Raw genomic sequence first — 22,997 nt, forward strand, 5'->3', positions numbered from 1 at the left:
ATACAGTAGAGAGTACAGTAGAGGAGAGGAGAATACAGTAGAGAGTACAGTAGAGGAGAGGAGAGTAGAGGAGAATACAGTAGAGAATACAGTAGAGGAGAGGAGAATACAGTAGAGAGTACAGTAGAGGAGAGGAGAGTAGAGGAGAATACAGTATAGATTACAGTAGAGGAGAGGAGAGTAGAGGAGAATACAGTAGAGAGTACAGTAGAGGAGAGGAGAATACAGTAGAGAGTACAGTAGAGGAGAGGAGAATACAGTAGAGAGTACAGTAGAGGAGAGGAGAATACAGTAGAGAGTACAGTAGAGTAGAGCAGAATACAGTAGAGAGTACAGTAGAGGAGAGGAGAGTAGAAGACAATACAGTAGAGAGTACAGTAGAGGAGAGGAGAGTAGAGGAGAATACAGTAGAGAGTACAGTAGAGGAGAGGAGAGTAGAGGAGAATACAGTAGAGAGTACAGTAGAGGAGAGGAGAGTAGAGGAGAATACAGTAGAGAGTACAGTAGAGGAGAAGAGAATATAGTAGAGAGTACAGTAGAGGAGAGGAGAGTAGAGGAGAATACAGTAGAGAGTACAGTAGAGGAGAGGAGAGTAGAAGACAATACAGTAGAGAGTACAGTAGAGGAGAGGAGAGTAGAGGAGAATACAGTAGAGAGTACAGTAGAGGAGAGGAGAGTAGAGGAGAATACAGTAGAGGAGAGGAGAGTAGAGGATAATACAGTAAAGAGTACAGTAGAGGAGAGGAGAATATAGTAGAGAGTACAGTAGAGGAGAGGAGAGTAGAGGAGAATACAGTAGAGAGTACAGTAGAGGAGAGGAGAGTAGAGGAGAATACAGTAGAGTACAGTAGAGGAGAGGAGAGTAGAGGAGAATACAGTAGAGAGTACAGTATAGGAGAGGAGAGTAGAAGAGAATATAGTAGAGAGTACAGTAGAGGAGAGGAGAGTAGAGGAGAATACAGTAGAGAGTACAGTAGATGAGAGTAGAGGAGAATACAGTAGAGAGTACAGTAGAGGAGAGGAGAGTAGAGGAGAATACAGTAGAAAGTACAGTAGAGGAGAGGAGAGGAGAATACAGTAGAGAGTACAGTAGAGGAGAGGAGAGTAGAGGAGAATACAGTAGAGTACAGTAGATGAGAATACAGTAGAGAGTACAGTAGAGGAGAGGAGAGTAGAGGAGAATACAGTAGAGAGTACAGTAGAGGAGAGGAGAATACAGTAGAGAGTACTGTAGAGGAGAGGAGAGTAGAGGAGAATACAGTAGAGAGTACAGTAGAGGAGAGGAGAGTCGAGGAGAATACAGTAGAGTACAGTAGAGGAGAGGAGAGTAGAATACAGTAGAGAGTACAGTAGAGGAGAGGAGAGTAGAATACAGTAGAGAGTACAGTAGAGGAGAGGAGAGTAGAATACAGTAGAGAGTACAGTAGAGGAGAGGAGAGTAGAGGAGAATACAGTAGAAAGTACAGTAGAGGAGAGGAGAGTAGAATACAGTAGAGCGTACAGTAGAGGAGAGGAGAATACAGTAGAGAGTACAGTAGAGGAGAGGAGAGGAGAGGAGAATACAGTAGAGAGTACAGGAGAGGAGAGTAGAGGAGAATACAGTAGAGAGTACAGTAGAGGAGAGGAGAGTAGAGGAGAATACAGTAGAGAGTACAGTAGAGGAGAGGAGAGTAGAGGAGAATACAGTAGAGAGTACAGTAGAGGAGAGGGGAGTAGAGGAGAATACAGTAGAGTACAGTAGAGGAGAGGAGAAGTGGTTTCCAGGTGATACCTGTCTTTGTGCAACATGAGGTCATCCTCCTGATACTCCTCGCCACTGAAGTATTCTCCTGAGCCCTTGTCATCATCACTGTCTGCTCCCCCTAGCTTCTCTCTGCGGATGGTTGGGTACAGAACACCCCCTGATTCTGACCTAGGGTCAAAGGGTCAAAGTTCAACCAGAAGCCTTTTTAAGGGGTGATTGAGGTATAGTATCTCAGTAAAGCAGATCATATAAACCAATGCGAGATTGGAGTCATTAAAGGGTGAAACAGTAGTTTCACACACATACCTAATGTAGGTCTCATAGTAGAGCCTCCTGAAGCACGTTGTGGTCAAGGAAATGTGTATTTGGGACAGGAGAGGGGAAGGGAAGGGCATGCAATGACAAAGACATTGTGAGACAAACAGAAATAATAATCCTTGTCATAAAATGAATGGGTCTGGAGTGTGTGTGTGTGTTACTGATAGATACACACAATACCAGGATTTCAACATAAAGAGCTCTTAGTGGTGCAAGAATGAACGGTGCAGAAAAGATCCATTCTTTGAAAGGCCAGGATATGTGAAAGACATAGCTGTGGTAAGGATGTGATGGGGCAACAACTTCAAAACCCAACGCCCTATTCAGATCCACATCTGTTGTCATTGGGTTCATCTCATTGAGCTCCACAGCTCGTAGACCTTACGCAAGCAAGTAACCACTGTTCTCATCACACCTGAATTCAAACCTAATCCCCTAGTTCATTACCACACTGTAAAAAGAAGATGTTGATTCAACGTACAAGTGTAAGGCAACCAGCTGCAATAGTATTGGCAGCTTACTCCAAAAATATTGGTTGAGAAAACACTTTTTTTGTGTGAAAATGTTGTTGAGTGAATTCACTATCTTATTGCACCTTGTTGCCTTACAATTGTACATTGAATCAACATCTTCTTTTTTACAGTGCATACATTCATTGACTACTGCATTAAAAATGGAGAGAACCATAATATTATGTAACCTTTAACCAGGAAGTAACCTTTGAGGTTAAGAGAGCTCTTTTACCAGGGAGACCTAGCCAAGAAAGCAGCATCCTAAGTTACCTTGCAGACTGGACCGTGGTGAGGGTGTCGAAGTCAACACTCTTGCGTTGCGAGCTGGAGGAGGGTGCCCCATTAGCAGACGAGTGCTCACGGCGGAGGCAGCACCTCTGCCCCCCTTTGGTCAGGGAGGGCACAGTGGGGATGTTGGCGTTGTTGAGGTTGGCGTTGGAGGCCATGGGGGATTTGGGGTAGTAGTGGTTGTAGGGGTGGGGGTCCCCAGCCCCTTCCTCAGAGCCAACCTGAGAGGGCTCCACGAATGCGTGGCAGGAAGGAGGCGGGACCTGGAGGGGCCGCTGGGTGACAGAACCCCGGTGGTCCCCGTTAACGTGATTGGTGTGGTTGGCGAACAGCACGCCGTTCCTCTGTAGAGACAACACTCGGGTCAGTACAGGCGACCATAAAAACACAGTGACCAAACTTAACCACTGGCTTTGGGTCTGTCCTGGTGGTAAGGCACGGTCATTGAGGTTTTAATTACGATCTTCACTAAATTATGTTCAACAGATAATGAGGGTATTAAATTAACAGTGCATTTAGTGAAAGTGTGTGTGCAAAACATTTTATGTAAGTGGAGTATCTTTAAAACCACTGGGTTGAATAAGTATCATCTACTGTGTGTTCTGGGTTATCAGGCAATATGAGTGTTATCATATTTAAATCCACTGGGTTGAATAAGTATCATCTACTGTGTGTTCTGGGTTATCAGGCAATATGAGTGTTATCATCTTTAAAACCACTGGGTTGAATAAGTATCATCTACTGTGTGTTCTGGGTTATCAGGCAATGTGAGTGTTATCATCTTTAAACTAGGCTCAACGAGACTTGATTCCTCTCTGTAAATCATACAATGGAAATTACATTATTGTCAACATCTCAGAGTGAAATATCTGTTGTGACTGAGTCAATAGGCAAGCAAGCTCTTCCCACTAGCCAAAGAGTGGACCAACAAAGTAACTGTTTTAAATTGGGGCACTTGATTTAGCTCAGCTAGCAACCACGTGAACTGAGTTTGGGGCCATTCCATTGGCTGTAAAAAACTAATTCTACGTGTCGGGTGAGTTAAATCAAGCGCATCTATTGAATGAACTGGGACAGTGATTTACCCTAGACACCTCGTCATCTTCTTCTGCATTCATGTCTACAAGGCCCTCGTCTTGCAGGTCACACGATATGACTCGGCGAATTTCGGGCCCAATATCATGCAGTGTGCGGAGGCCAGCCTGCAACGATGACAAGAGAGCAGCTGAGAGCTGGCAGGAACACATACACACACACACATGAACTGAAGCATAAGGTCAGACACATACAGTACACACAGACAAATCAGACTGAGGAGGTGCTTTGTTAATCAGGGTGAGTGTGCACAGCACTGCTAATCCAGAGTTGACTAAATCAACTAAATCAGACTAAATCATTTCTGAGGAACAACATTCTCTTTATCTCTGATTGTTTCCAGAAGCAGATAAGAAAGAGCCCGCAGATGTACGCATGGCTAGAGGTGACATAGCAAAGTGCAGGCCAAAGAAGCAACATTGTGTTCAGGTGCAGTGGCCTGCTGCTTTGCAGATGTCCAGTGGTGACTGGACAAAGTGTGATTCAACCAATCACTAACTAGCAGTTACATATTGTTTACCCATATTAATGTATTATAATCTTACTAAATTAGCCACATATTTTGGTTTGTAAGTCCTATCAGTTAGTTTCAAAGGTTATTATCTTTTAAATTGTACAGGTATCTGCAGTTCAAATAAATTGACTTGTTGTGTTACAGTGTACACAGATTGGCCATAATAGTGTGAGTTTGGTAACTATTGACAACTCTGAGGAGGTGGAATGGTACAGTCCAGTACAGAACAGTACAGCAGTTGAGACTCACCTGGAGGGCGATGGTGGAGTTCAGGCTGGAGAATGAGTGTCTTCCCACCAGGCCTTGCTCTTTGCGTTTCTTGAATTTCCTGAAGTAGTCCTGTATCAGGAAGGTGGCATAGAACTTCCCCACGGTTACCTCGTCATCTGAGTGAACAGACCACACAAACGCCTCCACTGTCAGCACCTCACCACGCCGCACAGCATCCTGGGAAATAACACTAGGCCCAAAGACATAATGGTACTCTACCTCTCCTATACGAACTCTTCAGAGCACTCCAACAATCGGCTGAATATCCTATACATGTATGCTGTCGTTATCATGAGTCTGTTTTGAATAACTGATATTCCGCAGAAACCCAACAATTTTTTTTTAATATACAGTATACAGGACTAGTCAGAAGTTTGGACACACCTACTCATTCAAGGGTTTTTTACTATTTTCTACATTGTAAAATAATAGAGAAGACTTTAAAACTATGAAATAACACATATGGAATCATGTAGTAACCAAAAAAGTGTTTAAAAAATCTAAATATATTTTATATTAGAGATTCTTCAAAGTAGCCACCCTTTGCCTTCATGACAGCTTTGCACACTCTTGGCTTTCATATTTTTGGTTACTACATGATTCCATATGTGTTATTTCATAGTTTTGATGTCTTCTCTATTATTTTACAATGTAGAAAATAGTAAAAATAAAGAAAAACCCTTGAATGAGTAGGTGTGTCCAAACTTTTGACTGGTACTGTATATATGGATGTCGGTAAGCAGACCAGCTAGCCACTGCGGCTCCTCATGATGAGTTCAGATTTTTTGTGGACCCCACCCGATCAAAGTTGCCCATCCTTGCACTAGAGTATCTGGTATTATCAAAATATGAACAGTTCTGAAACATAGAATTGTAAATAGCCAAACCGAAAGTAGCCTCAACTCAATACAGTCATCATACCACAAACCAACACAACCACATCTTACTAAACATACGAGTCTATCAAACAGCTACACATCCACCTACAGTATCTAAGGCTTAGCTACAGTACAGGGATACTGCCACAGTTAGAAGCACCTAACAAGAAGACTACAGCAGAAAGAGAAGAATATCTAAACTGTTAAGAGACGTGCAGGCCAGGGAAGCAGTACAGAACAGGGAAGCAGTACAGGCCAGGGAAGCAGTACAGAACAGGGAAGCAGTACAGAACAGGGAAGCAGTACAGAACAGGGAAGCAGTACAGAACAGAGAAGCAGTACAGAACAGGGAAGCAGTACAGAACAGGGAAGCAGTACAGAACAGGGAAGCAGTACAGAACAGGGAAGCAGTACAGAACAGAGAAGCAGTACAGAACAGGGAAGCAGTACAGAACAGGGAAGCAGTACAGAACAGGGAAGCAGTACAGAACAGGGAAGCAGTACAGAACAGAGAAGCAGTACAGAACAGGGAAGCAGTACAGACCCGGGAAGCAGTACAGAACAGGGAAGCAGTACAGAACAGGGAAGCAGTACAGAACAGGGAAGCAGTACAGAACAGGGAAGCAGTACAGAACAGAGAAGCAGTACAGACCCGGGAAGCAGTACAGAACAGAGAAGCAGTACAGAACAGAGAAGCAGTACAGAACAGGGAAGCAGTACAGAACAGAGAAGCAGTACAGAACAGGGAAGCAGTACAGAACAGAGAAGCAGTACAGAACAGAGAAGCAGTACAGAACAGAGAAGCAGTACAGAACAGGGAAGCAGTACAGAACAGAGAAGCAGTACAGAACAGAGAAGCAGTACAGAACAGGGAAGCAGTACAGAACAGGGAAGCAGTACAGAACAGGGAAGCAGTACAGAACAGGGAAGCAGTACAGAACAGAGAAGCAGTACAGAACAGGGAAGCAGTACAGAACAGGGAAGCAGTACAGAACAGGGAAGCAGTACAGAACAGGGAAGCAGTACAGAACAGGGAAGCAATACAGAACAGGGAAGCAGTACAGAACAGAGAAGCAGTACAGAACAGGGAAGCAGTACAGAACAGGGAAGCAGTACAGAACAGGGAAGCAGTACAGAACAGGGAAGCAGTACAGAACAGGGAAGCAGTACAGAACAGAGAAGCCGCGATCTGTGTCACTCAGCTAGTTAGTAAGCAGACTGGGGACAGCTAGGGCACAGGAGAGAGAGGCAACTCTAGTTCCATGCCACCGGCCAAAAACAGAACTGCTGCAGGAAATTCCGGACAGCAGAGAGAGGGAGAGAGCAGAAGAGACTATGGAAGAGTGGAAAGAAGAGGAGGGAAAGCTGTGGAGGAGAGAAGCTTGGCCAGAAAGAGAGAGATCAAGAGGAGTTAGTAAACTACAGCAGAACATGCAATGCTAGAACAAGCCAAGCATCAGAGCTAAAGCAGAACGTTTTGTGCAGCAAAGGATAACAATGAAAATGAAATACCACAAATAATGGTTTCAGCAAACTATGGCACAGTGAAGAACACTACAGGTTGGTCATCATCAGCATAGTACAACACAGCACAACACCACAGACTGTATAGGTCAGTATGGCTCAGGTCAACCAAGCAGTATACAGAACAACAGTTCTGCATGGCATTTCACAGAAACACATGGGTGCTGCGATATCCCCCTCCTATAGAGTACACTGCTTAGTGCACAATGATGTGAATAGGGAGCCATATAAGATTGAGCCTGGCCTGAGTATCAATAGGAAGCCCCAGAGTTAGGCTGTAATGAGCATGTGAGCACACTGTGGAGGGAAAAAGAGAGTGAGATAAGGTGAGTTTCGCCGAACTTAAGTGACAGTCTGCAGTTTCTGTCTCATCCCCTATCTGATCCTGCTCTTATCTGTGACTTTTACAGCTATTCACACTCAAAACAGGAAGTGAAGACTCAACTGTCTGTCAATAATTTGTCGAAGCAAACTGTTTCACAAGGTTAGCAAGGCCATGGATCACTAATGTCAATGAATTTGTTTATTTTCAAGGTGTGACTGCTGAGTATATGCTTTGAGTTCCACCTATTGATCCTGTGTAATACCACTGCTGAGGGAAAACCTTGTTAAAGGTCAGCCTGGAGCGTAGGATCGCCACCGTGAATACACACACAGTACATAAGTAATAACACTGCTATTCTATGTAGTTTTGCACAGCGCATTTGTATGTTTAAAGTGTACATAACAATTGAGCATGTGCAGGTATACAGGGCAGTCTGACATGAGGAAGTCTCTCTTTAGCCACGCTAGCCATGAGGTAGAATCTACTGTACAGTTACTGTTGACAGACACCACAGATACATGGAGGCGGGAGCCATTTTACTGACCGCCTGCAGGGGGCACCACTTGGTCCAGCAGCTTCATGCTGGTCCTCTTCCAGATCTTCTTGATGACCGCTCGCAACTCCTCATTGGCCTGTTCCAAGTTGCCTAGGAAACCAACACTTGGTGAATGAGTTGGACCAATCAAGACAGCTATTGAGCAGGCCACTGTATAAGAGTATTTTGAGTACATTCATTGGGTGTTTCCATTACAGCCCCAGTGTGTTGACAGTGATTATGGTAATGTGGGCTCTAATGTTATTTTTGGGGGAACTGTGTTTCCATATAGCTAAGACTGACACTGAGAACTTGTGAACCTTGGCTTTAAGTCAGAGCAGGTCTACTGAGGACATGGGCCAGTGAGAAACTGGAGCCTGGTCGTGGCGGTGGACACACAAAAATCTGATCGTTTTGGTTAAAACACTGGGGTAAGTCCTTAGTGGAAAGTCGCCATCAGAGATACTGTGTGATGAGTCTGTCCGATAGACTTCATAGTATGTCCTCATTCAGACATCACTGTGTTAGCTCCCAGTGCTCACCTTCAGTTTTGATCTTCAGAGCGGTCCTCACCAAGGCAAACAGAGTGGCATTGAACATGACTGTGCCATCACTGTTCAGGGGCATGTTCATGGCAACCAGTCTCTAAAAGGAGTTACGGTCATGCAACATATGAGTTAACCAGGGCAAGACTGAGCTCACAATATGAACACCTTATGTAATATGTGTAATGTGTGTTTGTGCTGTTTGGGTGTTCAGACACACCTTGCAGGCCACTCTGTGTGGACACAGCTTGCCGAAGCCTAGAGGAGGCTGGATGCGTCTCAGCAAGGTCACCACATCCAGATGCTTTATCCTGCCCCTGAAAGAGACACAGTGACACAGACACTGAAACCAACACACTACTGAAAGAGACACAGTGACACAGACACTGAAACCAACACAATCCTGAAAGAGACACAGTGACACAGACACTGAAACCAACACACTACTGAAAGAGACACAGTGACACAGACACTGAAACCAACACACTACTGAAAGAGACACAGTGACACAGACACTGAAACCAACACACTACTGAAAGAGACACAGTGACACAGACACTGAAACCAACACACTACTGAAAGAGACACAGTGACACAGACACTGAAACCAACACAATCCTGAAAGAGACACAGTGACACAGACACTGAAACCAACACAATTCTGAAAGAGACACCAAATACAGAAACAACACACAGTGAGAACCAATGTAAATGAATGACTGCAGGGGTGTGTGTTTGTGTATGTGTGTGTGTGTGTATGTATTTGTGTACTCTATGTACAGATGGTAATGCAGACTCACTTGGCCTCAGGGTCGTACTCAGACCAGATCCTTTTAAACTCATCCAGGTGGTGAGGGCCCAGAATGGACCAATCACGCGTCAGATAGTCAAAGTTATCCATGATGACAGCAACAAACAAGTTGATGATCTAAAACAGAGGTATACAGTGTGTCAGTAAGGGATCACCTTTCTGTTTTCTCAATGACATTCCATTCAGCATTGAAAAACGTTTAAGTTTGTTCCACCTGGACAAGTCTGACCACACGTCAGAGACTACTTTGATGGATCCTTTTTGTCTTCTTCTAATGCCTCTTAAGAGGAAAGTAATTCAAAAGTAACTCATCAGATTACATTACTGAGTTTGGGAAATCCAAAAGTTATGTTACTGAGTACAATTTTGAAAAGGTAACTAGTAACTGTAATGGATTACACTTAGAAAGTGACCTACCTAACCTGTGTGTGTGTGTATGTGGGTGTGTGTACATGCTGCGATTATGTGTGTGTATACCAGGAAGGCGCAGAGCATGTAGAAGCTGATGAAGTAGATAATGGCGAATCCGCTGCCACATGTTTTCTCCTCTCCGGGGTTGTAGTCTGACTCTGAGTCACACAGCTTCCCTGGCAGACATGCCAGCATGATCTCCTGCCACGCCTCACCTGTAGCACACCTGAGAAGCATCAACAACAGTAATATTAGGACTACAATGGCCACAACTTTTCACCATCCATAATAATAAATCAACTAGTCACACACACACGCACGCACGCACGCACGCACGCACGCACGCACGCACGCACGCACGCACGCACGCACGCACGCACGCACGCACGCACGCACGCACACACACACACACACACACACACACACACACACACACACACACACACACACACACACACACACACACACACACACACACACATACCTGAAGAGCATCAGGACAGCTTGAGGAAAGGTCTGGAAGTTGTTGTTTCGGTTAATCTGTGTGTGGTCTACCAAGGCAATCTTTCCAAACACCTGAAACACAGCACAGTGTGTTATAGAAGAAATAAATGCTAATCATATTGTAACTTCAACATTTCCAAAATAAATGTCTTTCAGTTACCTGCATTCCAATAACAGCATAGATGAAGAATAACATGGCTATCAGAAGGGCAACATAGGGAAGAGCCTAGGCATGCCAGAGAGAGAAAGATAGTTTTAGTAGATTGACTCAGCAAGGGAAGGTGCACCTTCACCTGTATGTTACACTCTGACCTGTATGGCTCCACTGTTACCCCAGTAGGGTTGCAGAGGGAGGGTATCACTGGAAACTTTCAAAGTTTACCAGTAAACTGACAGAATTTTGGTAACATTCAAGTTTCTTTTGGAACTGATGTCTGTGCCCAGGGGGATGGAATAAAACTTTGAGGGAGTTTCTCCCTTCTACGCTTCTCTGTGGTATTGTGCTACACATACAGTCAAAAACAAGTTTAATTTAAGAAGGAGTTTGTTAAGAAGGGGCTCTAATTTGTGCAACAACAAAAAATAATCCATAGACTTAATGGACATATGTTCAAACTCGCTGTCACGTTCCTGACCTGTTTTCTGTTGTTTTGTATGTGTGTGATGGTCAGGGCGTGAGTTTTGGGTGGGCAGTCTATGTTTTCTGTTTCTATGTTGGTTTTGGGTTCAGTGTGCCCTGTGCCTGCTCCCCGCACTAGCCTTGAAGTACGTGCCGTCATCCCGGTACCTCCAGTTCTGGCACCACGCACCAGGCCTACTGTGCGCCTCAGCAGGGCAGAGTCGGCCGTCTGCCCAACGCCTTCTGCACTGCCTGTCTGCCCAGCGCCGTCTGAGCCATCTGTCTGCCCAGCGCCGTCTGAGCCATCTGTCTGCCCAGCGCCGTCTGAGCCATCTGTCTGCCCAGCGCCGTCTGAGCCATCTGTCTGCCCAGCGCCGTCTGAGCCATCTGTCTGCCCAGCGCCGTCTGAGCCATCTGTCTGCCCAGCGCCTTCTGAGCCATCCGTCTGCCCAGCGCCTTCTGAGCCATCCGTCTGCCCAGCGCCTTCTGAGCCATCCGTCTGCCACGAGCCATTAGAGCCGCCCGTCTGTCCCGAGCCATTAGAGCCGCCCGTCTGTCCCGAGCCATTAGAGCCGTCCGTCAGTCAGGAGCCGCTAGAGCCGTCCGTCAGTCAGGAGCCGCTAGAGCCGTCCAACAGTCAGGAGCTGCCAGAGCCGCCAGCCAGTCAGGAGCTGCCAGAGCCGCCAGCCAGTCAGGAGCTGCCAGAGCCGCCAGCCAGTCAGGAGCTGCCCTACAGTCAGGAGCTGCCCTCCAGTCATGAGCTGCACTCCAGTCATGAGCTGCCCTCCAGTCATGAGCTGCCCTCCAGTCATGAGCTGCCCTCCAGTCATGAGCTGCCCTCCAGTCATGAGCTGCCCAACAGTCATGAGCTGCCCTACAGTCATGAGCTGCCCTACAGTCATGAGCTGCCCTACAGTCATGAGCTGCCCTACAGTCATGAGCTGCCACTCAGTCATGAGCTGCCACTCAGTCCGGAGCTGCCACTCAGTCCGGAGCTGCCACTCAGTCCGGAGCTGCCATTAGTACAGAGTTGTCCCTCTGTCCTAAGCTGTCCCTCTGTCCGGAGCTACCTCTCTGTCCTGAGCTACCTCTCTGTCCTGAGCTGTCTCCTCTATGTTGGAGGGGCCTTAGTAAAGGTTCCTGGACCATGGTTGGGGGCGAGGGTCGCCACTCAAGGGACGCTAAGGAGGGGGACAAAGACAGTGGTGGAGTGGTGTCCTCGTCCACCGCCGGAGCCGCCACCGCGGACAGATGCCCACCCAGACCCTCCCCTTGAGTTTTAGGGGTGCGCCCGGAGTTCGCACCTTGAGGGGGGGGGTTCTGTCACGTTCCTGACCTGTTTTCTGTTGTTTTGTATGTGTTTGATAGTCAGGGCGTGAGTTTTGGGTGGGCAGTCTATGTTTTCTGTTTCTATGTTGGTTTTGGGTTGCCTGGTATGGCTCTTAATTAGAGGCAGGTGTTTTGCGTTTTCCTCTAATTGAGAGTCATATTAAGGTAGGTTGTTCTCACTGTTTGTTTGTGGGTGATTGTCGCTGTGTCTGTGTTTATTGCACCACACGGTACTGTCTCATCTCGTCTCGTTCGTTCGGTCGTTCCTGTTCATGTGTTCTTCGTTTCATGTAAGTTCGTAGTTTAGGTCTGTCTAGTTCGTTTTGTTATTTTGTAAATTAGTCAAGTGTATTTCGTGTCTGTTCTTCGTCTTGCAATAAAGTCATTATGTATTCACAACCCGCTGCGCCTTGGTCTACTAACTCACCGAAAGACAGCCGTTACACTCGCACACTTTTGATAAACTTAAGAAGCTGCAAATTATCGAGATAACAAAGTGTCACCACCAAAAGAAACATAAACAACAGGCCTTTAGCAAATGCAACATATGGCAATCATTTTTCTAATGCAAATAGCACTTTTCAGTAGTACTCAAAGCATGGCATTCTATGAGAACAGCATTTAACAGAGTAGGCTAATAAGTCCTTGCTCAGGTAAAACTATTTGGCTAATCTATATTTTTGTATTTCCAAGTCCTATTCTTGAAGATCAAGGGGTATTAAATTAATTTAAATGACTGGAAATCTGACAGACGTTGGTTTTTAATGTAAAGATGTAGCCTTATCATATTACTATCTGTATTGAAGTAGAAAGAACTGGGTTACAAGAAGCCTACGGTTAGAGCGTAATGTAATCCATAAAGTAAAATGCAACATCCATTATGGCCAGCTATGTAAACTATAACATTGATTTATCTTGTATTACATATTTTTCAATTGGTAATATACATTTTTGTCTTCTTCTAATGTCTCTTAAAAGGAAAGTAATCTAAAAGTAACTGAAAGTAATGGGCGTAACAATAGGCCTAAGGATTTCATCACGGTATTTTTGTGCATTCAAATTGACATTGATAAAATGCAATTGTGTTTGTTGTCCGTAGCTTATGCCTGCCCATACCATAACCCCACCGCCACCATGGGGCACTTTGTTCACAACGTTGACATGAGCAAACCACTCGCCCACATGATGCCATACAAGCGGTACAGCGTGCCAGTGGCCATTGAAGGTGAGCATTTGCACACTGAAGTCGGTTAAGACGCCAAACTGCAGTCAGGTCAAGACGCTGGGGAGGACGACGAGCACGCAGATGAGCTTCCCTGAGACGGTTTCTGTCAGTTTGTGCAGAAAATTTCTGGTTGTGCAAACCCAGTTTCCCCAGCTGTCCGGGTGGCTGGTGTCAGACAATCCCACAAGTGCAGAAGCCAGATGTGGAAGTCCTAGGCTGGCGTGGTTACACGTGTTCTGTAGTTGTGAGGCCGGTTGGACGTACTGACAAATTCTCTAAAACGACATTTGAGGTGGCTTATGTTAGAGAAATTAACATTCAATTCTCTGGCAAAAGCTCTGGTGGACATTCCTGCAGTCAGCATGCCAATTCCACACTCCCTCAAAACAAACTTGAGACATCTATGGTATTGTGTTACGTGACAAAACTGCACATTTTAGAGTGGCCTTTTATTGTCCCCAGAACAAGGTGCATATGTGTAATGATCATGCTGTTTAATTAGCTTCTTGATTGTGTGACAATAATTGTCACGATCGTTATAATGAGTGGACCAACATGCAGCGTGGTATGGTTCCATCCTCTTTATTTGGAAGTGAAACTCACAGAAAACAATAAAGCGCAAAACAAAACGTGACGCTAATGTAGTGCTTGCAGGTAACTATACATAGACAAGATCCCACAAAGCACAATGGGAAAATGGCTGCCTAAATATGATCCCCAACCAGAGACAACGATAAACAGCTGCCTCTGATTGGGAACCATACCAGGCCAACATTAAATTATAATCACCTAGATAACCCACCCTAGTCACACCCTGACCTAACCAACATAGAGAATAAAAAGCTCTCTATGGTCAGAGCGTGACAATAATGCTAGTACGAACTCGACCCCAGGTGCAGAGAAACACAGCAAGCAGAGGTAAGGATTGATTGTCTTGGCAAAGGAGAAATGCTCACTAACAGGGATTAAACAAATAAAAATTTGTGCACAACATTTGAGAGAAATAAGCTTTTGTGGTTTTGGAACATTTCTGGGATCTTTTATTTCAGCTCATGAATCAAAACTTTATTCTAAATATAAACCATCAACTTAGTGAATACCATTGGTGTATAATATGAGGGTTCGACGTCACCGGCTTTCTAGTCATCACCGCTCCATTTTTCACATGTCCATTTGTCTTGTCTTGTTTCCATACACACCTGGTTTTCTTTTCCCCAATCAATCTACTTGTATTACTACCCTCTGTTTCCCATCATGTTTGTGTGTAATTGTTTTATGTTATTGTGGTGTTTTATTACGCGCTTTACTTTTGTTATGTTCCGTGTTTTGAGCGCGTTTGATTTATGTAGTGATCTCGTTTTGGAACTAAAATAAAAGTGTGCCTGTTTACATCCCTCTACTCTCCTGCACCTGACTTCGCCTCTTATACACTCGATGACATATATTTTTACACACTTAAATGTATTTTATTATATCAATATGTCTTGGTTGTAAATGTTTTGGCGTCAAAATGGTGGCAGTTGTGAAAAAAGTTAATAGTTGGCAGAGTTTATTGGAAATAATAAGGTTGGTTAGATGCATTTTTCATTAATTAGGCAATTTTCTCTTGAACCATATGGTCTATCTACTAGAAACGCGTGGACAAAATGACACAGATATAAAAAAAAAAATACTGTATGAATATATATATATATATATATATATATATATATATATAAAAATTAAGTTATTCAAGTATAAATTACCAATGTTATCATAAATGACCTGTTAATAACCAACATTACCGAAGATTCTGGTAACTTTGGTAAATTACCGGTAGTTTGGCAACCCTATACCTGAGCATTTCTTCTCTCACCTGGAAGGACTTAATGAAGGTCCACAGGAGCGTTCGGATGCCCTCCCCTCTGCTGAGCAGCTTGACCAATCGCATGACTCGAAACAGACGGAAGAATGTGATGGAGATGCGAGCGCTGTCCTCAGTGTTCTGAGAGGGAGAGGGAGAGAGATAGGTGGAACACCCACAGTGCTACTTTAACACACAGCTAGGAGCAGGCCAGAGATCAACACGCAGTGTGTGCATGTGTACGTACGTGCACGTGTGTTCAACCACCTCTGTGCATGTGTGTACACATTCAGGTAGAGGAACATGCAACAGTCCTTAACTTGTGTGAATGCGATGCAGACACGTCCCACACACATACAGTAGCTACACAAGACAAGTGTCCCCACTCCTAGGAGTCATACAGAGACCCTCCACTCCCATCTCCAGGATGTCCAGACACAAGCAAACCTGGACAAACCCACAACATCTGCAGTATGATCCAGGTCAAACACGAACAAAACAACACAAAAAAGATTGATAATGAGATGATGCTCAACACGCGCAAGATCCCAAACCAGAACTGATCTTGTCCTTGGAACCAGCCCACAAAACAGGCAAGACAAAACCTCAACACAGTATATGGTTCAGAACAGGATATTTCATGCGAACAACGTAAACAGCTCTGTGCGGAGATGACGATGACGATGAGGAAGAGTGAGGTACTGGAAGGGGCTTCTTACCCCTGGGTCCACAATCACCTTCACCACTGGGATGGCCTTGAAACCAAAGGTCTGGGTTAACCACTAACATCTTCACTTCTTTGTCCCTCATATCATTGAAGTCAGCAATTAGTCATTGACATAGTTATTGACATAATTACTTATCTAACAACTAGTTCAGAATGTGATTACATTTCTTTATTGTTGATTCAATCAACCATCCACGGCATTATTGAAACGTCTTCAACAAAAGGAATCAGAGAACAACCATTACAGACGTGTTACATAAGCAACCGTATTGACACTGAAGACAAAACATCATCTGCCTCTTATGCAAAGCACGACCACAGAAGCTTAGTACTGATTACCACACACAGTAGTACATTCAGTACATCAAACATGACATACAATCGTACACATGTGAAGAAAGAAAACACCAATATAATGCAGTACAACTTTGATCAGCACCAGAAAATAAGGACATCCCAGAAAGACAAACTTGGTTTAATTGATATCAAATAACTATGTATATTGTTTCATGTAGTAAACTTGAAATATACCACGTAGTGAGACAATCTCTGCATGTATATGTGTGTAAGTCCATATGTGTGTTAAGATTTGTAATTCCAAAAAAGGGAAAAAGCAGAGGCACACAAACTTCATGATGGCACAAAGTCACAGAACAGCACCAAGCATGGGATCACTAATCTAGACAGCATATTGGAGGAAGGCCTTGCAATAACCCTGGGAGTGTTTTGAAACTGTCCTATCATTAGAAAATCATACAAATCTGGTAAAGATCTGACTCAGTTGTCATCATATTTATATAGATGTCACATGCCATTTGATCTCCAAGGCTCACTGGGTTGCATTCAAGATTACAACATTACTCCAACCCGGTGGACGCTACTTAACAGCTAGATAGCTCCTTGGAAAGCTATTGCTCTAGCTAGCATAGTTAATGAACATGTTTGGGACATGAAAACATGTTGGGATCTTGAATGTAACCCTGATATATTTGTAATGCATTCCCTCTGATAGTGCTACAGAACAGGGAGCATGAAGATGGCTACTTACATTGATCTCTGTGATTGCAATGTCAACGACGCTACCAACAACAATTAAGGCATCAAATGTGTTCCATGCATCGGCGAAATAGTGCTGTAAGCGCCAGCCCAAGGACACAAAGAGATGGGAGAGAACAGAGAGAGAACAGAGACAGAAAAAGAGAAAGAGAAGGATAGAGAGAGATGTGAAAATACAGACAAAACATGAAAATATACAGCAGGAAAAAAAAGAGTCTGAGTGGCACTGTGTCTGGGAGAATACAAAATTTATGCATGCCTCTAAGTAGCCCAACTTTACATATGAAACAGTGAATGAAGTTCTGACTATGATCTGCTATGAACCCTCTACAACCCTCTACTGTATAAGGTGTTATAAGTCTCTCACTGATACAGTGCCTACACAGTGCTGAGTAACTGGCCACCATAGACCTAGACCCAATACCAGTCCAGCATAGGTAATTCATCATACCTATGGTGGCCAGCCCTGACAGAGGTCCCACAGTAGGACAAGGAGCCAACAGACTGGCTTTAGGACCAGAGAGGGGTTTGAGTGATTCTAGAAAAAGGTGAGGGAAGGAAATAAGAAAGCAAGGGATGAAGATTGGAGGCAGGGGTGAGGGCAGGTCTACTATAATACTCTACCTGAGTGAGAATGATGTCTACTACGCTGCCGATCACCACCAGAGCATCGAAGACGTTCCAGGCATCCCCAAAATACCCCTACAGGCCAAGGTACGGAGCCCAGCATGGGTGTGTGGGTGGGTGGGTGGGTGGGTGGGTGGGGTGGGGGGGGGGGGGGGGGGGGTCAGTGAGAGTAAGAAGTAGGGAGGGAAAGGGTGAGGAGGGATGGTTAAGGTAATATTGCAGGGGAAGATACTTGGTAGAGGGAGTGGGGTGAGGGGGTGAGATAACTGGTCTATGGTGCGAGTTGAGAGGCAGGCAGACAGACTGACTCACCCTGGGTTTGAAGGCGATGAGTTTAAAGATCATCTCCACAGTGAAGACGCCAGTGAAGACCATGTTGAGGATGTCCATGGCATAGTTGAACAGGTGAGACTGGCCATAGTGCTGAGGAAATGGAGAGAGTGGGAAAGAGATGGAGAGAGAAGAGGGAGAGAGAGGGTAGGAGAAGAGGGAGAGAGAGGGTAGGAGAAAGAGAAAGGGGGAAGATACGGGGAATAAGAAGAACAGAAAGAAGGATGAGGAGATAGACAGAAAAATAAATATACAGTTTACGAAATGCAGAACAGAGAGACAGAGAGGCATAGCGGTACAGAGAGATACACTTGGATATAGAGACATAGAGAGAGACAGAGATAGACCCGGATACAGAGACACAGAGAGAGACAGAGATAGACCCGGATACAGAGACACAGAGAGAGACAGAGATAGACCAAGATACAGAGACACAGAGAGAGACAGAGAGACCAGAATACAGAGACACAGAGAGAGACAGAGATAGACCAAGATACAGAGACACAGAGAGAGACAGAGAGACCAGAATACAGAGACACAGAGAGAGACAGAGAGAGACCAGGATACAGAGACACAGAGAGAGACAGAGAGAGACCAGGATACAGAGACACAGAGAGAGACAGAGAGAGACAGAGAGACCAGAATACAGAGACACAGAGAGAGACAGAGAGAGACCAGGATACAGAGACACAGAGAGAGACAGAGAGAGAGACCCGGATATAGAGACATAGAGAGAGACAGAGATAGGACTATAAATGTATGGCAGGAAAGGGACTCACCTGGATGGCCAGACACAGTGTGTTGAGGATGATGAGGACGAACATGACGTACTCAAAGCCTGTGGAGTTGACCACATACCAGAACTTATACTGGTAGGGGTTCTTAGGGATGTACCTTCTCAGTGGACGAGCCTTCAGAGCATACTCCACACACTGACGCTAGAGAGGGGAGATAAAACACACAGTAATACACTGAAATACACACACATACAGTGCTTTGAAAAAGTTTTATGCAGGTGTGAAAAAATGCTGTAAAGTAAGAATGCTTTCAAAAATAGACATGTTGATAGTTTATATTTATCAATTAACTAAATGCAAAGTGAGTGAAACGAAGAAAAATCTACATCAAATCAATATTTGGTGTGACTACCATTTGCCTTCAAAACAGCATCAATTCTTCCAGGTACACTTGGACACAGTTTTTGAAGGAATTCGGCAGGTAGGTTGGCCCAAACATCTTGGAGAACTAACCACAGTTCTTCTGTGGATTTAGTCAGCCTCAGGTGCTTCTTTCTCTTCATGTAATCCCAGACAGACTCAATGATGTTGCGGTCAGGGCTCTGTGGGGGCCATACCATCACTTCTAGGACTCCTTGTTCTTCTTTACGCTGAAGATAGTTCCTATCGCTGTATGTTTGGGGTCGTTGTCATGCTGCAGAATAGATTTGGGGCCAATCAGATGCCTCCCTGATGGTATTGCATGATGGATAAGTATATGTGTAAAGTTCGTCATGTTCCTCATGTTCACAGACACAGGAACAATCACCCACAAACAAACAGTGAGAACAGACTACCTTAATATGGTTCTCAATCAGAGGAAACGTCAAACACCTGCCCCTAATTGAGAACCATATCAGGCAACACATTTAACCCAACATAGAAACACATAACATAAACTACCCACCCAGCTCACGTCCTGACCAACTAAACAAATTTCAAAAACAACGGAAAACAGGTCAGGAACGTGACAATATGCCTGTAGTTCTCAGCATTGAGGATGCCATTAATTCTGTCCAAATCACCAACTCCATTTGCAGAAATGTAGTCCCAAACTTGCAAGGAACCTCCACAATGCTCCACTGTTGCCTGCAGACACTAATTTGTGTACCGCTCTCCAGCCCTTCGGCGAACAAGCTGCCTTCTGCTACAGACAAATATTTCAGTCCAGAGTACCTGCAGCCATGTTTCTGCACCCCAGTTCCTGTGTTTTGGTGCATAGTTGAGTCGCTTGGCCTTGTTCCCACATCGGAGTTAATGATTGTGTTTCAACCTACATATTGAATTGATGATCATTAGCACCTGTTTGGTATAACTGTTAAATCATAGACCTGACTAAATGCCTACAAAATCCCTGACTTTGTACAAGTGCACCTAGAAGAATTGATGCTGTTTTGAAGGCAAAGGGTGGTCACACCGAAATATAGATTTGACTTAGATTTAGCTTCAGTTCACTCACTTTGCATTTAGTTAATTTATAAATATAATCTATTAACATGTCTATTTCTGAAAGCATTCTTACTTAAAGCATTTTTTCACACCTGCCTAAAACTTTTGCACAGTACTGTACATATTTATGTTCACATACACACAACACACAACACACATACACGCAATCACGCACACACACACTAACACTAACTAGGTTGTTACCTGGTTCTTGTCCAGCTCACAGTTCTTGTACTCTTTCTCTCCCTGCTCCTGGAAGGTGACGATGACGAAACCGACAAAGATGTTCATCATGAAGAAGGCGATGATGATGATGTAGATGATGAAGAAGATGGAGATCTCCACGCGGTAGTTGTAGATGGGACCCATATTCTCTCTGTTGGAGTCGATGGCCTTGTAGAGCAGACTGAGACACAGAAACAAACACACACTAATCAGTGAGGTGGTTCGTCAAAATGTATGTCTGTCTGGATATGCATACGTGGAAGTGTGCATATTCACGTGTGCATTTGCTGTGTGTGTGTGTGTGTGTGTGTGTGTGTGTGTGTGTGTGTGTGTGTGTGTGTGTGTGTGTGTGTGTGTGTGTGTGTGCACGTGCATGAGTGTTTGTTTGTGTGTGTGTGTGTGTGTGTGTGTGTGTGTGTGTGTGTGTGTGTGTGTGTGTGTGTGTGTGTGTGTGTGTGTGTGTGTGTGTGTGTGTGTGTGTGTGTGTGTGTGTGTGTGTGTGTGTGTGTGTGTGTGTGTGTGTGTGTGTGTGTGTGCGTGTGTGTGTGCGCATGCGCGCATCTGTGAGAGGCTCTTACGCAGGCCAGCCTTCAAATGTAGAGACGGTGAACAGAGCCATCATGGCCATGAGGACGTTGTCAAAGTTGAAGTCACTGTTGTACCAGATCCTCTCCCTAACTGCAGGCAACGCTGTGTCTCCATCCTTATACAGGATGTATGTGCCTCTACAAGAGAGAGAGGAGTTATACATCTAAATCCATGTATCTACATAATCATCCGTATTTTCAAACAGACACAGACACATATCTGGGTCTCAGAACTCCAGTCCTTATGTTTGAACAAAGAGCAATCAAACTCACTTGCATTCCTCTGGGCTGGACTTGGCCTCGTCTGTGCAGCGATAGAACTTGCCCTGAGAGAACAGAACGTTTAACAGCTGCCCTTCTGTCACATATATTACACACACATAACCACACACATAACCACACACATAACCACACATATAACTACTGCATCATGCATAGACTACAGACAATACTTTATGAGTGTTAACACTGTAGTGGCGGTAGGCACCTTGAATAGCTGCACTCCTATGCAGGCGAACATGAACTGTAACAGCGTGGTGACGATCATGATGTTGCCAATGGTCCTGATGGCCACAAATACACACTGGACCACATGCTGCAGGGTCAAGGGTCAAAAACAGAGGAGACAAGAGAGAAAAGGTCAGGGATGAATGACCTTATTGGACCCTGTACCCTTAGCCTGATGATTTACAAACAGGCGACTTCAGTAGTCAGTTATCTTGAGGGTATGTTGTTAAACAGTTGTTACACTGTGGCCCACTGGCCCCCCGTCTCACCTTGAGGCCCTTGGCTCTGTTGATGGCCCTCAGGGGTCGCAACACCCTCAACACACGCAAGATCTTCACCACAGAGATGGCAGATGACCTGAACACCAAACACAGACAGTTATGGCCACATCGCTGACTGATTTAATTATTTATTTATTTCTTGCTTGAAGGATCGATCAATCGATCAATCAACCAATTGATTCATTTTTACGTACTGAATGCCAAAGGACACCAGAGAGACTCCAACCACCAGTAGGTCCAGCAGGTTGAAGTAGTTCCTGCAGAAGGCTCCTTTATGGAGGAAAGCCCCAAAAGCTGTCATCTGGAGAGTACAGGGAGACCGGCATCAGATATACTGCACTATACACTAGGCCATCTCATACCAGACACACAACAGGTTCAGCTACAACTGTAGATGAGCTAGACATGTAGGATCTTAATTTGAGCCAGTTTGCTACAGCAGGAAAATAGTAACAGGAAATGTGAATTATTATGTGGATTATAATTAATGGACATTTTTGTGGGGTTTGATTCCTTTTAAACCTCAAATACACTACAAGTTTTAAAAGTCTCCTGCAACAGGATGATCAAGATAAGATTCTACATCTGTTGACACAAGCTCTTTCTCAGTGGGCAGACAGACACACCTACACACACTGATACAGATCTAGTTCCTTCTAATCTTACTCAAACTCCTACACATTCTGCTCAATAAGACATGAAGGGTATTTCAATGGAACAAAAACAGGTTTTTACAGCAACCAACGAACACAACAAAAAATAAAACATTATTTCAGAGATATGCTATTCATTTCCTGTAAAGGTTAGAACAAAGCTCAACCCATTTTCCTTGAATCTACAGGTAATCTATTGGTTCTGTCATTTGCATATTTAAGCCCGGGCTTAAAACACAAAACATGGGATTTGCATCAGTGGAGAGGTACAGAAGTGTATGAAAGCCTCCCAAACCAGAGAGGGGGGAGGTTGCATTCAAAAAAGTAGAGTCTAATTGCTTCAGAGTCATTCATGTGTCATGGTTTCATGCATACTCTGTGGAAGTACTCAAAACAATCATATCAAAACAAGCGTATGACCGATAGAAATGGATGCAGATGTGAGCCCTCACATGAAGCAAAGAGAACACACAGCTGGAGGCTGAACAG

The 22,997-nt window shown here is 44.5% G+C and overlaps 1 protein-coding gene across 1 annotated transcript in view; it reads right to left on the reverse strand.

Moving 5' to 3' along the window:
- LOC129861127 (voltage-dependent L-type calcium channel subunit alpha-1D-like) overlaps window positions 1-22,997 on the reverse strand; it is a 138,986-nt gene that overhangs the window by 10,654 nt on the left and 105,335 nt on the right. Inside the window, exons 21-43 of the mRNA XM_055932277.1 lie at window positions 22,050-22,156; window positions 21,844-21,931; window positions 21,555-21,662; window positions 21,341-21,393; window positions 21,059-21,205; window positions 20,460-20,661; window positions 18,810-18,968; window positions 18,013-18,123; window positions 17,066-17,149; window positions 16,010-16,045; window positions 15,303-15,431; window positions 10,435-10,500; window positions 10,255-10,346; window positions 9,837-9,996; window positions 9,349-9,476; window positions 8,769-8,865; window positions 8,546-8,648; window positions 8,013-8,114; window positions 4,721-4,857; window positions 3,948-4,064; window positions 2,845-3,206; window positions 2,051-2,077; window positions 1,772-1,912 (exon numbers count right to left, since the gene is read on the reverse strand). Coding sequence (XP_055788252.1) covers window positions 1,772-1,912; window positions 2,051-2,077; window positions 2,845-3,206; window positions 3,948-4,064; window positions 4,721-4,857; window positions 8,013-8,114; window positions 8,546-8,648; window positions 8,769-8,865; window positions 9,349-9,476; window positions 9,837-9,996; window positions 10,255-10,346; window positions 10,435-10,500; window positions 15,303-15,431; window positions 16,010-16,045; window positions 17,066-17,149; window positions 18,013-18,123; window positions 18,810-18,968; window positions 20,460-20,661; window positions 21,059-21,205; window positions 21,341-21,393; window positions 21,555-21,662; window positions 21,844-21,931; window positions 22,050-22,156 — 2,756 coding nt within the window. The remainder of the gene's footprint in view (window positions 1-1,771; window positions 1,913-2,050; window positions 2,078-2,844; window positions 3,207-3,947; window positions 4,065-4,720; window positions 4,858-8,012; window positions 8,115-8,545; window positions 8,649-8,768; window positions 8,866-9,348; window positions 9,477-9,836; window positions 9,997-10,254; window positions 10,347-10,434; window positions 10,501-15,302; window positions 15,432-16,009; window positions 16,046-17,065; window positions 17,150-18,012; window positions 18,124-18,809; window positions 18,969-20,459; window positions 20,662-21,058; window positions 21,206-21,340; window positions 21,394-21,554; window positions 21,663-21,843; window positions 21,932-22,049; window positions 22,157-22,997) is intronic.

Source organism: Salvelinus fontinalis, chromosome 8 (assembly GCF_029448725.1).
Source record: "Salvelinus fontinalis isolate EN_2023a chromosome 8, ASM2944872v1, whole genome shotgun sequence".
Classification (NCBI taxonomy): domain Eukaryota; kingdom Metazoa; phylum Chordata; class Actinopteri; order Salmoniformes; family Salmonidae; genus Salvelinus; species Salvelinus fontinalis.